The sequence below is a fragment of the Danio rerio genome, chromosome 4, assembly GCF_052040795.2.
Source record: "Danio rerio strain M-AB ecotype USA chromosome 4, GRCz13ab, whole genome shotgun sequence".
NCBI lineage: Eukaryota > Metazoa > Chordata > Actinopteri > Cypriniformes > Danionidae > Danio > Danio rerio.
This window is the reverse complement of record NC_141024.2, coordinates 75,861,497-75,877,671: the sequence shown is the minus strand read 5'-3', so window position 1 is coordinate 75,877,671 and position 16,175 is coordinate 75,861,497. Positions and strand designations below refer to the sequence as shown.

General features: G+C 38.1%; 1 protein-coding gene across 2 annotated transcripts in view; it reads right to left on the bottom strand.

Annotated features, from left to right (window-relative positions):
• LOC141381790 (NACHT, LRR and PYD domains-containing protein 3-like) overlaps nt 1-12,244 on the bottom strand; it is a 40,516-nt gene extending 28,272 nt beyond the window's left edge. Inside the window, exons 1-8 of one of the 2 annotated variants that reach the window (XM_088649711.1) lie at nt 12,137-12,244; nt 8,082-8,382; nt 7,387-7,437; nt 7,106-7,213; nt 4,170-4,274; nt 3,970-4,024; nt 2,861-3,056; nt 986-2,765 (exon numbers count right to left, since the gene is read on the bottom strand). In XM_088649711.1, coding sequence (XP_088505837.1) covers nt 986-2,765; nt 2,861-3,056; nt 3,970-4,024; nt 4,170-4,274; nt 7,106-7,213; nt 7,387-7,430 — 2,288 coding nt within the window. In that variant the 5' untranslated portion in view covers nt 7,431-7,437; nt 8,082-8,382; nt 12,137-12,244. 2 annotated transcript variants of the gene reach the window in all.
• Nucleotides 12,245-16,175: the final 3,931 nt, after the last annotated feature.

Genomic DNA, 16,175 nt, shown 5'->3' with positions numbered 1-16,175 from the left:
TTTTGTTTTTATTATTTGTTTTTATTTTTATTTTACTTGTTTCTTTTATTCTTGTTTATGTAAAGCACTTTGAATTGCCATTGTGTATGAAATGTGCTATATAAATAAACTTGCCTTGCCTTGCCTAATGTCCTCTGTTTTAGTCATTATGTGTTGATCATAGTTTGCTGTATGTGTGTGTGTTTCTCTTGCTTGTGTTTTCTGCTCTTCAGCTCTGGCATTTTCTTTGTGTATGGATTTTATTTAACATTAGAACTGAACCTAGATCCAGCTCTTGCATTTGTTTTGCCTGCCTGCACGATTAGAAGATATAATAAAAAAGAGGGTGGCACAATGGTTCAGTGATTAGCACTTTCGCCTAACAACAAGAAGGTCGCTGGTTTGAGTCCCAGCTCCAGTTTCCCCCACAGTGTGAAGACATTTGGTATAGGTGAACTGAGTTAACAAAATTGACCATAGTGTACGAGTGTGTGTCTGTGTCATTGTTACCTTATAATTATCAGCATAGATACGAGTCAAAATATCCTCCCGGTGGGACAGATGCCCGAGCCAACTCAGCTGACTTCTGCTCTTCAGTGTTTGAACTCTCAGCAGTGAAAAGTAAACCACACTGAACTGAACTGAACTGAACTTCAACACAAAACTGAACTGACACTGCTTCAATTTACTATGGTCTTCTATGTGAAGCTGCTTTGACGTAATCTACATTATTAAAGTGCTATAGAAATAAAGATGAATTGAATTGTCGATGTGGAGGTGCAGTGGCTCTACTCTGAGCTCCTCCCATATGGCAGAGCTCCAGACCCTGTCTATAAGGGTGCAACCTGCAACCCTGCGAAGCAAACTCATTTTGGCTGTTTGTATCTAAAATCTTGTCCTTTCGGTCATGACCTAAAGCTCATGACCATTAACATTATATACTGTATTATTTAAATTCAGGAAATGTCTACTACTTAGATGAAAAAAAAGAAGGACGTTGACTTACAGAGCTCTTTTGGAGGTTTTGATGACTGCTGATAGTCTGATGAGACACTCGTCTGATCTCTGGAATTTCTGAAGCTCAAACTCCTCCAGCTCCTCCTCTGAGGTCAACAACACAAAGACCAGAGCAGACCACTGGGCAGGTGAAAGGCGAGCAGATGACAGACTTCCTCTACTGAGGTGAGACTGAATCTCTTTCAGCAGAGTTTGGTCGTTCAGTTCATTCAGACAGTAGAACAGATTGATGGATCTCTCTGGAGACAGATTCCCTTCAAGTTTCTGCTTGATGTAGGCAATTATTTCCTCTTTGCTCTGGTCACTGTCATTCCGCTGTGTCAACAGGCCTCGTGAGAGTTGTCGACTGGACTGGAGTGACAGACCGAGAAGGAAGCGAAGGTAAAGGTCCAGATGTCCATTCTCACTTTCCAGAGCCTTGTCTACTGCTGTCTTCAGCAAATCAATCATGCCTTTATTTTTGCTTATCTGTATAAAAAACCATCCATGCTTCTTGTCTCTGTCTAGAATCAGATGTTGATAAAGGGCTGCAATGAACTCCTGAATGCTCAAGTGGAGAAAGCAGTACATGGTACCAAGAATGATTCCCGTCTCCTCCTTAAAGATCTGGGTACACATGCCTGAGTACACCGATGCCTTATAGACGTCAATGCCACAGTCTTTCAAATCGCTCTCATAGAAGATCACATTGTTTCTGTCCAGCTGCTGGAAGGCCAGTTTCCCCAGTGAAAGGATGAGCTTTGGATCCCAGGAGACATCTGCTGTGTTTTCTCCATCATACTTTCTTCTGCTCTGCTGGATCTGAAAGCGGAGAAAGTGTGTGTACATCTGTGTCAGAGTCTTGGGAGATTCCTGCAGTGTTTCAGCATGAGCCCTGTGTTTCAGTTTCAGTATGTTCTGGAGAACAGTGGCTGAAATCCAGCAGAAGACTGGGATGTGGCACATAATAAAGAGACTCTTTGACTGTTTAATGTGATCAATGATTTCTCTGGCCTGATTCTGATCTGTGAGTCTCTTTCTGAAGTACTCCTCCTTTTGGGCATCATTGAATCCTCGTATCTCTGTCAGCCGGTCGATACAGTCAGCAGGAATCTTACTGGCAGCTGCTGGTCTGCTGGTGATCCAGATGAGAGCAGAAGGAAGCAGATTTCCCTTGATGAGGTTCGTCAGGAGAACATCCAGAGACACTGCTGAAGATACATCACCACACGTCTCATTACCAGCAAAGTTCAGAGGAAGACGACATTCATCCAATCCATCAAGGATGAACAGGACTTTGAATCGTGTGCTTCTTGTAAGGTTCAGTCCTTTAGTCTCTGGGAAAAACTGAGTTATGAGGTCTTTTAAACTTTGTCTTTCTTTCTCCTTTAAGTTCATTTCTCTGAATGGAAGAGGAAATATGAAGCTGATGTCTTGATTTTCTTTCCCTTCAGCCCAATCCAGAACAAACTTTTGCACAGAGACTGATTTCCCGATGCCAGCAACTCCTTTTGTCAGGACAGTTCTGATCTGCTTGTCTTGTTCAGCTGCTTCAAACAAATGTTTGCATTCAACCTGTATCTCTAGTGACTGATGACGTCTGGAAGCAGCTTCAATCTGTCTGATCTCATGTTCAGTGTTGACCTGTTCACTCGCACCCTGAGTGATATAGAGATCTGTGTAGATGTTATTCAGAAGTGTGGAGTCTCCTTGCTGAGCAATTCCTTCAAACACACTTTGATATTTCCTCTTCAGGCTACATTTAAGCTGATTAATAAAGAACAGCTCACCTAAACACAGGAGCAAAGAAACGGAGAGATTTAGTCTTTACTTTTCCAGCTATATTAGTAAGTGTCAGTCAGACAGATACCCATGAGTCTCTTACCCTGGAGAGTATCAGCAGCTTGATCTTGCTTCATCTCTCTCAGGAAGAAGAGTGTGAGATCAAGAGCTGCTTCTGTGATAATGCTTCTGTTCTCATTAAACTCCTTAACAAACTCTTGTCTGTTTTCTTCTTGTAAGATTTTCCTAAAGTTTTCCAGTTGATTCTTCAGAAATCTGATCATTTTATTCTCAAGATTCTATGATTGAAGAAAAGAGAAGATCAATATTTAAATAAAACATTCATTAACATTCAGTTGTACATCCACAAACTACTCAATAAAGACAAAAAGACATTATAATATGAGTCTGTTGAACGCTTGATTCTGATAAACTTTGTAAGGTGTTGTTATTTTCAGATAAACACACAGCTAAAGCAGATTTGGCAGGTTTTGAGCACATGACAGTTTCATATCTCTACACTGAATGACTCCAGTAACTTCACAGTCAAACATCACATCAAAACACACAGAAAGCTTTGGATTTGTAAGAAACTAGTTTCACACACAGGAGAAGTTTGAGGACAAAAACCTGACAAATGTCTGGAACACAACATGGTGGCTTTAGCTGTGGGAACATCAGCATCCCAGCAAACAGATTTCAATTATTACATTTATATTTAAAAGAAGTCTAATAGATGTTTACCAACAGCCCAAAACTAGACTAGTCATCAGATATGCAGCAGTGTGAATCTGTCTGATCTGTGTGTTTGATGACTAGTCTAGTTCTGGACTATAGTAAGATGTTTAGTAGATTTTTAGGTTTATCTGCTTAAATTTACCTTTTTTGGTCTGGCTATCATTGTTCAGACATCTATTAAAAATTGCAGAATAATCCACTCTGGTCTGTTGAATTATGAGAAAATAATACACAATAAATGTGTAATGGCGACTTTACGTGCATCACAGGAGTGAACAATTTTCGAGTAATTCAATGAACTGCAGTCAATTATTCCTCACTTGACAAATACTTTTTAATTCTTAACATCTTTAATTACGTAAAAAATAATAACAGTTACAAATGAAATGCGTTGCAGAAGCAGGATCTTTTCCAGGAAACATTTTCTGTGTTATATTTACAATTAAAATATGAATCAAAAGTATTTTTTCCTACCTGGAAGATCCACTGGAGATTGTCTGAATAAGAAACTAAATCTGCCACTAGGTGTCTGTAAATGAGTCAAAGTCATTGAGTCATTTGATTCATTCACACAACTGATTCATTCAGAAGTGATTCTCTTTACTGGATTGTTGGTTCACAATAATATGCCTGAAACAATCCATGTGTGATCAATAATTTAAAACACAAAAAACCTTCTGGCAGATGATGGTGTTTTCTCTCTGAGGTCTGGTGGACGATCTATTGACCGGTCACTCTTCAGAGACACAGAGCTGGACACACATGATCCTGATCTCACACTGAACACACAAACACACCAGAGGAATAAACTGCAGGACAAACTTCAGTCTCCTTTAAAGGTGTATCAAGACTGACAGAAAACAAAATCACTGGAAAAAAAAACACACATTTTACCAGGCACAAAGCTAGCACAAAGTAACTCTTAGCTCAAGGTCTGGCTGATCTGGGGCCTGTTTCAGTAAGGAGGTTTAAACAACTCAAGAGTTTAATCTTGAACTCTGAGTTGATTTACCGAGATATTAAATACTCTGAGTTTTGGGTTTCAGAATAGCTGATCTGAGTTGGGTCAATCAACTTCGAGTAGACCAACTCAGAGTTAAGCGCGCACACCGTGACTTTAAAAAGGCATTATCAATGGAGCGCAGACATTACCAGTGACTATGGCAATATCTTATAAAAGAGATCAGCATTTCTTTCTCCAGCTGAACTTGATCTGCTCATGCAAAGTTATAGCAAATATGAGCGTATATATTTGAAAAGAAGCAACCATCAGTGAAGAAGAGACAGTTAGTGTGGGAAAACAGCTGCTCAAGTTAATGCCTAATTTCACTTTTTAAGTATTTAACTATTTAAGTATAATAAAATGAGTCATGTAATGTGTGACGTTAATATTTTTTTCTAAACTTTTATACACATTTATTAGTTTTAAATGATTTAACAGTGGTAGAGGTTAATATAAAATTTAGAAGGTAAGCAGTACTAAAAATAATTTTTAGAAAGAATAATAATCCCATTAATCTAGTTACATGCATGTCGAAGGTGAATTTATTTATTTATTAAAAAAGGACAAACCATTCTCGCACAGTTCTTCTGTGTGTGACTAAAATGTAGGCAATAGCTATGTTTCCATCCAAATATATTACATAAATTTATGTGCAAAACTGGAATATTGCATAAAACATGCGAATAAAGCAGCGTTTCCATCCAACGAGTCAAAGAGAAAAAAATTGTCACTTCCTGATTAAACTGGCACCAAATATCAACAGTAAAAACAGAATTTACTGTGGTAGAAGAAGCTGCGTCAATTAATTATTTATTTAATTAATGTACTTGCGCCTCTGTCAGAAGACAATGCTGAAACACAATGAACACGTGGGGGCGTCTGAAGCCATGAGACGCGGAGACTCTTGACACACTCCAGACGTGGAGGTAATTAATAATATACACTAATACTGAAACAGTTCAGGCATTTTAGAATGACTAAAACAATATTTAAGACATGTTACAGTGTGCTCAGCCTGCTGGTTTGTCCATTCACACACATTTTCATTATCATATGATCATGATCTTTTTTTAATGTACATACTGTAATTTGTTCAGTAAAAGTGTTTCCATCGTAGTTTATGCGCACATTTTCTATCGAATAAAAGTTTATCCTACTCAGTTATGTGCGTTTTTATGCATATTTTAAAAAGTTATGTGCATCATGACGTTTCTATCAATCGATTTTATATACATCTCCAAAATGAGCATTAAAATAGGTGGGTGGAAACGTAAGGCTAGGACAAGAAATACCGCTTCATCTTTAAAAAAGGGGAAGAGACCGACAGAAACTCTGAGTTTAGAGAATAAAACCTGCTTCTGACCAGGTTAGATTCACAGAGTAATATACCACAGTAACTGATTCTGAGTTAAAGTTACCTCTCTTTCAGAAACAGGCTTGACTTACCCTGCTTTCTCGAGTTTAACAAACCTGCCATTTTAAAACAGAAAACCCAGAGTTTCTCTCATTTCAGGGTTAAAATACTCTGAGTTTTCAGTTAACCTCCTTTCTGAAACAGGCCCCAGGTCTGCTTAACAGATTAGACTTACAGTACGTACAGAAAGTATTCAGAGCCACTCTTTGTTCTGTTGTGGTCATTTGCTAAAATCATTTAAGTTCATTGCTTCCTCATTAATGTCCACACAGCAGCCCATACTGACAGAACAACACTGAACTGTAGACGTTTTTGCAGATTTATTAATAAAGAAAAGCTGAAATATCACATGGTTCAGACTCTTTGCTGTGAACTCAGCTGCTGTCCATTTCTTCTGATCCTCCTTGAGATGGTTCTTCACCTTCAGTTGAGTCCAGCTGTGTTTGATTACACTGATTGGACTTGATTAAAGCCACACACCTGTCTATATAAGAGCTTCCAGCTCACAATGCATCTCAGAGCCAATGACAATCATGAGGTCAGAGGAACTGCCTGAACAGCTCAGAGACTGAATTGAGGCAAGACACAGATCTGGCCAAGGTTACAGAAACATTTCTGCTGCACTGAAGGTTCCTCAGAGCACAGTGGCCCCATAATCCTTTAATAGAAGATGTGTGGGACGACCAAACATTTTCTAGAACTGGCTAAACTGAGCTGTCAATAGATCTGTCAAATGCTCTGATCCACTGATTTACAACAAAATAAATGTAAAGGTATTGAAGCTTCATGAAGCAGCGCTCCAAAATCAGCCATCAGCTCTGTTTACTGGAGTACTCTTGTGGATTAGCGGTGTGTTCCTCGTTCATGTACACTCAGAGCGTGTTTCGCTGGTTTGTGTTTAATCTTCTGTGTTTATTGTTAGCTGTCTGGATATTGGGTTACTCTTTGTGGATTACTCTTGATTATGATTGATTCGGTTTTGTCCCCTTGCCTGTCTAAAAGATGTTCTGAATAAGAAACTAAAACCATCACTAGCTGTCTGTAAATGTCTAAATTCACCAAAAGTCATTGAGTCATTTGATTCATCCAAACAACTGATTCATTTACTAATGACTCTATTTTCTGGATTGTTAGTTCACAATAACATGTTCAATACAGTCCAAGTGTGTTCAATAATGTAAAACACTAAATACCTTTTGACTGAAGATGGTGTTTTCTCACTGAGGTCTGGAGGACGACCACCTTTAGACCAGTCACTCCTCAGAGACACAGAGCTGGACACACATGATCCTGATCTCACACTGAACACACAAACACACCAGAGGAATAAACTGCAGGACAAACTTCAGTCTCCTTTACAAGAGTTTATCAGACAAATATGAGTTTATTCAGTTTAATTCAGCACAGACTAATAGTAGACTGAAGGTCTGTCTGTTGTCATGTTAAAATAATGGTGTAAAAACAGAGTCAATACCTGTGTTTCTCTGAGAGAGAGTCCTTTACTCGCTCCTCTGCCATACTGCAGCTAAAACACCAATGCAGACATTAGCAGAGCTTTCAGGAAACAATCATACACACACACACACACACACACACACACACATATATATATATATATAGTCCTTAACATGAATGCAGTTGGTTTAACCCTGATCTGACATCTCAGCTGTTTCACATTTGATTTAAGGTAAATGCATGTTATATAGAGTTTATCAAGAGAAGTTCAGGTTCAGCCAATTGTTGATTTAGTGAGTATTAAAATGTCTCTCTACTAAAGAGGCTCTTTGGTTAATGAGTTACTCTGACGGTCAAAGGTTAAATGCAGTGTTGTTTAAGGATCGTCAGCTTGTTGTTTTCAGCTTTTCTTCCTGTTCAACTGAAGGTCTGCTTTAACTTTACTTTTGATTTGGTGACTCTGAATGTTTAGAGTTATATTTAATGCTGAATTATTGGACACTATTGAGTCAGTCTGATATAGAAGAGCACAAACACTTTAAAGGGATTAAAAATAAAGCTTTTAGACACAGTGTTTAAATGAGCGTGTTTGACTCAGTGTTTAATCTGTGTTTGAGGATTTGATCTTCAGGATCAGACATTTAAATCACACTCACACATATAAACCCTTCATCATCTCCACAAATCAGCGTAATGTAGAAGTGTTAAACTCACATGCAGAAGTACAGACGCTCTTGTGCAGCAGGAACACAATCTGAGCTCTTTCACTCTTTCACTTCACTAAAACACACCTGTGTGATCTACAGGTATATCTTCAAATATTACTGGCTCCATCGTGTGGCCGTGTGATTCATGAGATTCTCCTGACTGTGGGCAGCACACAAACCACTGGAGCTGAAAATGTCTTAGTAGTTTCTCTGAGCAAAAGTGTGTTAATAGAATATTTTTTAGAATGAAAAAGTATATAAGATTAAATCTGAGAGGTCTATAAAGAATACGTAAAGCCGTATTGGACCTATAAAATAAAATGATATACAGTTGAAGTCAGAATTATTCGCCCCCCTGTTTATTTTTTTCCACAATTTCTGTTTAACGGAGAGCAGATTTCTTCAGCAAATTTCTAATCATAATAGTGTTAATAACTCATCACTGATAACTGATTTATGTTATCTTTGCCATGATGACAGTAAATAACAGTGGGCTATATATTTTTACATTTTATTATTGTATTTATTATTTTATTATAATATTACATTTAAAGGCTTAACTAGGGTAATTAGGTTAATTAGGCAGGTTAGGGTAATTAGGCAAGTTATTGTATAATGATGGTTTGTTCTGTAGACTATAGAGAAAAAATATAGCTTAAAGGAGTTAATAATATTGACCTTAAAATGGTTTATAAAAAATAAAATCTGCTTAATTTTTATGAAAATATGCTTATAATCTGCTTTTATTCTAGCCGAAATAAAACTAATAAGACTTTCTCCAGAAGGAAAAATATTATCAAATATACTGTGAACATTTCCTCAATCTGTTCAACATCACTTGGAGAATATTTCAAAAAAAAAAAAATAATTAAAGGGTGGTTAATAAATCTGACTTTAACTGTATATTGTCAAGATAACTTAAAGTTAAGCCAATTTATTTAGTTTTAAATAGTTATTGAGTTATTACTAAAGTCAGCTGTCAGTTGAGGGTTAAGTGCAGTTTCTGTAAGGAACATCAGCTTGTTGTTTTTCTGCAGAGTTTCTTCCTGTTGAACTGGAAGGTCTGGTTTAACTTTACTTTTAAGTTTGAGACGCTCTGTGTTTAGAGTTAAATTTTTCACTGAATGATCTGAAAGACTGATAAAGAAAAGTACAGATATTTTCAAGGGATTAAAAATTATACTTTTGACATTGTATTTGATGATGTTTTGACATTGTGTTTAAATGGTATTTGAGGCTGACAACTTCAGGATCAGACAGACGTTTAAATCCCAAAAAACTCCTCATCATTTCCAAGAGTTCACACTTAGCTGATGATTGATAATAAAGCTTGTCTGGCATGCTGTCCCAGGAGAGAGCCCTGAACCTATGAGATCCTCGAGCCTTGGGCTCCCTCCCATTTGCAGGACGAGAGGGGAGTTTGAGCTCAGGTAGATCTCGGTGAACTCCCCTGAGCTTGACTGTGGTATCAATTTGTTCTGTTCAATTTACTTAGACTGCATGATTTTGGACTGCAGGAGGAAACTGGAGAAACCGGAGAAAACCCACACGAGCATGGGGAGAATGAGCAAAGTCTGCCAATGTCAACTGGTTTAGTAAGGACTTTAACCAGAGACATTCTTGCTGTGAGGCAACAGAGCTGATCCCTGCACTGTCACCCATCTGGAAAGGAGGGGGAGTCGGGGTGGGTAGGGGGATTCTTCAAGATGAAGATACTGAGTTAAGAAAAGCTGGTTATTTATAGTGAGTTAGGAACCATCTAACAATGCCGTGAACAGTCATAATCATTTGATCTTCTCAAAATTAGTTCATAAATAAACTTCACTAAAATCTTATCTATGCCAACAGGCCATAAGTCCCTCTCACTATTCCTGTCTTCCAGCCACCAAAGCACAGACACCACAAGTGTTGTTCCACACAAGTGGCAAAACTGAAGCTAGTACAGCCGACAATTAAAAGAACTAAAGCCTTTGCAAATCTGTCAAAATACAGCAGTGGAAGTAACCGGTATAAATGTCTTTCAGCCAAAAATCTTGTTAAGAAGATGTGTAAAAACACAACCAGAGCCTATCAGTTTTATGTGCAAGTAGCATACATTTACAGTACATTAAGCGAACCCTTTTGTCTAAAGTTACTTACATTTGAGGAGGCATTCAGCGATTCAACAAGAAGAGGCAAAACACACCAAAAGTGATAATCATACAAAGGAACTGTTAGTGCTCAAAGAAGTAAGCGCTAGTTAGAGTTTGGAGTTTTTTTTTTTTTTTAAGAGAGGAGTGATTCTACAGATGGTTTGTCAAGCCCTCTCACCACGTCTTTAATGCATGTATTTATATGGAGTAGGAACATGGAACATGTCTGGTGCAAATTTGCTAAACTGGTGCAAGTGTTTGATAAAGTGTCAGAGGGATAAAAAGACTGTTTTCTATAGGTGGTTTGTACAGCCCACTCACCTGTGCGAGGCACACTCAAAATTGGCAATGTTTTGGGGTTGTTGTGTGGTGAAGTGGGGAGAGAAGAGGGGGCCCTTATTTTTTGTTCAGGTGATCTCGGAAGAGTTGGGTTTTTACTGGTTGTTTAATACCAGTGAAGGACAGTAGTGGAGTAAAAGTACCGATACTGCACTAATAATGTACTCAAGGTAAAGTAAAATTACATATATATATATATATATATATATATATATATATATATATATATATATATATATATATAATAACTTAGTTAATTACAATATTTAAAGAAAAAATACTCAATTACAGTAGTTTGAGTATTTGTAATTGTTTACATCACTAGTTGTGACAGGATTTTATAGATTTCTAAGCTCATATGACTGTATGGAGCAGGAGGTACTGCAGACCTTTTAATTTCTGTTTAATCACTAAGAGTAGCAAGTTGTGCGGAAATAACTAAATAAACTTAGTACAAGTGAGCAGGAGGCAACCAGACTATGATGTATTAGTTACCTCTGCATCCTCTGACTAACTTCAGAACATTGAGATCAAATCTGTGAGAAACACGTAAACCCTGGACATGAAACTATAAGTGGCATTTGGTCCCAATCTGAATGTATAATTGAAGAGTATAGGAGCAGATATAAATCAAAAGTGTAAATTCATTCATAAACGACAAATGTGACATGTTTATAATCAGAAATAGTCAAAATTCAATTGACACTTAAAATTGGAGTCAGATTAAATTCAGAGCAGAAAACAAATATTCCAGAAGCACTAGAAAAGGCTTACAGGCATTTACCCTTCAGCCATTCATCAGTTTACATTGTAGGGCTGAGAGAATGTGCTCATGAGCAGTGTTTATCAACCCTCAAAAGACCAAAGCCGCTATCGATACCAACCAAAGGCAAAACTGTATTGTTTTAGATAATCCAGTATCATTGCATTTTGAAATATCTATATTTTTGACAACACTACTGCAGGTATATCCTGAAATATTATTGACTGTGGGCGAGTCATCAAAACAACACCCAAACCACTGCAGCTGAAAATATTCATACAGTTTCTCTGAGCACAAGTGTGTTAATAGAATATTTCAGGAAGGTAAAACGGGTATTTGAGATTAAATCTGAGAGATCTCTTAAGAATACTCAAAGCAGACCAATAAAATAAGATTAAATAGTTTTTATTTTTATTTATTTTATATAGTTTATTTTTATTTATTTAGTACTAAAAGCATCAAGCTGACAGTTAAGGGTTAAATGCAGATTGTATAAGGAACATCGGCTTGTTGTTTTTCAGCAGAGTTTCTTCCTGTTCATCTGGAACATCTGGTTTAACTTTACTTTCGAGTTCGACACTCCTAATGTTTAAAATTTGGTTTTGTGCTGAATGACCTGGAATTATAAAGTCACCCTGATATAGAAGAGTACAAACATTTTCAAGGAATTAAAATTAAAGTTTTTTTTTTTTTTTACACAAAGTTTAAATGACACCATGTTTAATCAGAGGTTTTGATCTTCAGGATCAGACATTCAAATCACACTCACACATATAAACCCTTCATCATCTCCACAAATCAGCGTAAAAGTAGAAATATTAAACTTACCAGCAAAGTACAGACGCTCTTGTGCAGCAGGAACACAATCTGAGCTCTTTCACTCTTTCACTTCACTAAAACACACCTGTGTGATCTACAGGTATATCCTGAAATATTAGTGGCGCTGACATGAATATTCATGAGATTCTCCTGACAGTAGGGTGTGTCTTTAATATTTGTGAACATGAATGGATTTTTGTGTTTTAGTACAGCCTAAGAAAACAATTCTGTTAATGCATGTCAGTTTTTAAATAATATATATATATATATATATATATATATATATATATATATATATATATATATATATATATATATATATATATATATATATATATATAGTGCAACAGAAATATACACTTCTGGAGCTTTTCAGACATGTAATACATGTTACATATGGCTGCTGTATTTTGTTGTCTATTTTTAAACACTTAAAATTGTGTTATTTGGTATTTATTTTCCAATAAACTTCAATTTATTTTAGTCCAACCCTGTTTCAGCTGTAGTTTAAAATGTCTTGAGGAAATAGTTTGCTCCCTTCACATTCCTCCTGCCAATCACACTCAATGCTGCAGTTTGTAATACAAAGCATTTTTATTATTAAATATCACTGCAGTTCATATCAAATGTCACTAATTGCACAATAACACTAACACAATAATTTAAAGATGCTACGTAAATCAGTCTACAGAGCAACGACCAAGTTTTCAAATGTAAGATGTAAAACTTAACATTGCAGTGAAATCTATTTGCTCTAGCGTAAATAACAGATAAGTGACCAAACACTGCCTTTAGATATAGCCTAAACACATTACACTACACAACAGACTACTGTACAGACACACATCCAAGGCTTCAATAAGTGTCTGCGGTGTCCTGACGTTGTATCCCACCCATCAGATTATACACCCAACACTGTATTTGAAAGGCTCTGAGGTTGGGGGGTCAGGGTGACATTATAGCTTCATATCACACTACTCCACATTCAAACCTACACTGGTGGCAAAATCAGATGGGTGGCATATTGCATCATCAAAATGTGCTACCTATCTATTGAATGGGAGGTAGGACAATCTGACAAGGTAGGACACCGACATGCTAGAAGTCCCACTTCCAAAATCTTCTAAACATATTTTAAAATAGACGCTGTACCTGTAAATAAACGGCATATTTACAGTCTAAGCAACAACATTATCGCCTAAAAGTATCAAATATACATTGTGGTCTAACAGCGGCGGTAATTGTCAATCTATAGTGACTCTAGTCCTCTGTTTGGTACTCTCTGCGGGCGGAGTGACACACTGATGAAGAGGGTAGATCAGCAGTATATTTCTGAAATTGTTTAAACTCCTATAATGTTTTGATGTGGGTTCAGCGCCTCACAGCAAGAAGGTCGCTGGTTTGAGTCATTCCTGTGTGGAGTATGTATGTTCTTCCATTGTTGTCATGGGTTTCCTTCGGATGCTCTGGTTTCCCCGACAGTCCAAACACGTGGTACAGGGGAATTGGATGATCTAAATTGGCCATAGTGTATGAATGCCTTGGGGAATCTGAGAGTGTATGGGTGTTTCCCAGAACTGGGTTGCGGCTAGCAGGGCATCCGCTGTTTGAAACAGATGCTAAGATAGTTGATGCTTCATTCTTCTGTGGCAACTCCTGATAAATAAGGGACTAAGCCGGAGGAAAATAGTTGCATGCATGCTTTTCAGGTTCCTTTGGTGCATAAGATTCTTTACACATGCCTTTGTTTAGAGCAGGGGTGTCCAAACTCAGTCCTGGAGGGCCAGTGTCCTGCAGATTTTAGCTCCAACTTGCCTTGACACACCTGCAAGGATGTTTCTAGAAAGCCTAGTAAGAGCTTGATTAGCTAGCCCAGGTGTGTTTGATTAGGGTTGGAACTAAACTCTGCAGGACACCGGCGCTCCAGGACCGAGTTTGGACATGCCTGGTTTAGAGGGACACTTTTCCTTTGCGCTTCATGAAAGGGTTCTCTCTCTGCTGAGGGTATCCATGATTATTAATTAGACTGCTGCCTGTTTTCTACAGTAGGTGGATTTTTGTGTGCCTCCTTAAGCTTCTTGTACATGTGAAGCCCTTTCCACACTTGGAGCAGCGATAAGGCCTCTCTCCGGTGTGAACTCTCATGTGCCTTTTAATGTCTTCTTTCCGATAGGAGGTCTTCCCGCAAAGTTCACAACTGTAAGGTTTCTCACCACTGTGAACTTTCGTGTGGGTATTGAGGTGTGCTTTTCGGATGAAACTCTTTCCACAATCTTGGCAGGTGTACGGTTTCTCTCCGGTGTGAACCCTTATGTGGATATCAAGGTATGCTTTTCGAAAGAAGCTTTTCCCGCAATGTTGGCAGATGTGCGGCTTGTCTCCGGTGTGAATTATCATGTGCTCTTTAAGACTTGCGTTCCGGATGAAACGCTTCCCGCACTGTTGACAGGTGTAAGGTCTTTCCTTAGAGTGGTTTCTCATGTGAACTTCGAGGTTTTCTTTTGTTGAGAACGTTTTTCCACACTGACGACACATTAAAGGCACCAGTTCGATGTGGGTTTCTACATGTTTCTTCAGTTGAGCGCTTCTTCTGAAACGCACTCCGCAGTGATGGCACATAAAACTGTTCTCATTTGCATGAACATTCATGTGGTATTTAAGGTTACTCCGACTTGTGTAGCTCTTCCCACACTGATCACACACAAACGGTTTTTCTCCGGTGTGACTCCTCATGTGGGCGATACATATCGACTCGTCTGCAAAACTCTTTCCGCATTGAGGGCACGTGTGAGAACTCTCTATAGTGTGAACTCTCATGTGTCGTTTAAGGTAGTCTTTATGACTGAAAGATTTGCCACACTGTTGGCAGGTCAAAGCGTTTTTCGCAATATGAATTTTGATGTGGTTTCTGAGGTTTGACTTTTGAGTGAAACCTTTTCCACACTGTTGGCAGGTGAAAGAGCTCTCTCCATTGTGAGTCCTCATGTGGTTTCTGAGGTGTCCTTTTTTAGTGAAACCTCTTCCGCACTGGTCGCATTTGAGAGGATGTGCGATCTTTGTTGTTTGAGCAGTCTTTTGTGAGCTCATCATAGTCTGCGAGCAAATGAATTCACTTTCTGTAGGTATGAAGTCGTTATGGTTCTCAATCAGATATTCTTGAATCTCCCTTTTCAGTGGCATCAGGTCTGAGGAGAGAAAGACAAAAACAATTAATCAATGTCTTCAAGGAGGTTTCCTAACTCAAGACTGAACCTTAAACCAAGGGTCACCAGACTTGGTTCGGCAATGTTTAGTTTAACCTGCCTCAACACACCAGTATGGAACCTACAAGTATACCTATTAAGACTGCCATTAGCTCCTTCAGGGGTGTTTGATTAGGGTTGAAGCTAAACTCTGCAGAATACCATCCCTCCAGGACCAAATTTGGTGACTCCTGACTTGAACCTTGAAGACTAAAAGAACTACTTTTCTTAAGGAAAAAGAGCTGCCGAACTTTAACCATATGGTCTAAATGCCAAAAAAGATAATCACATATGGAAATTGGTGTTTCAAGTATACCTAGTAAGACCTTGATTAGCTTATTCAGGTGTGTTTGATTAGGGTTGGAGCTAAAATCTGCAGGACACCGAACCTCCAGGAACAAGTTTGGTGGTCCCTGGCCTAGTGGTTAAGTGTATTGACATTAGGTACTGAAATGCTCATGTTGACCAGAGTTCGATTCCTGGCTTCAGGTCTTTTGATGATCCTTCCCAGCTCTCAGCCTCATGCATGTCCTGTCTCCACTTCACTGTTCTATCTAATAAAGGTTAAGAACCAGTAAAATATAATAATAAAAAGTTCTTATTTTGGGATTTTCGACAGCTGAAGGTTCAAGAGTTGTGCTTTGTCAATGCTACGCTGTCGTTTATGAGCACAGCACTGTGATGTAATACAAAAATTCTGAATCAGAAGATTGTACTCTCTCCTCATTGCCTGTGTTTTCATCTATGACTACAGTATATTTACCCCTTCCACAGTGAAAAAACAAGCCTTAACACTCTTGAGCACA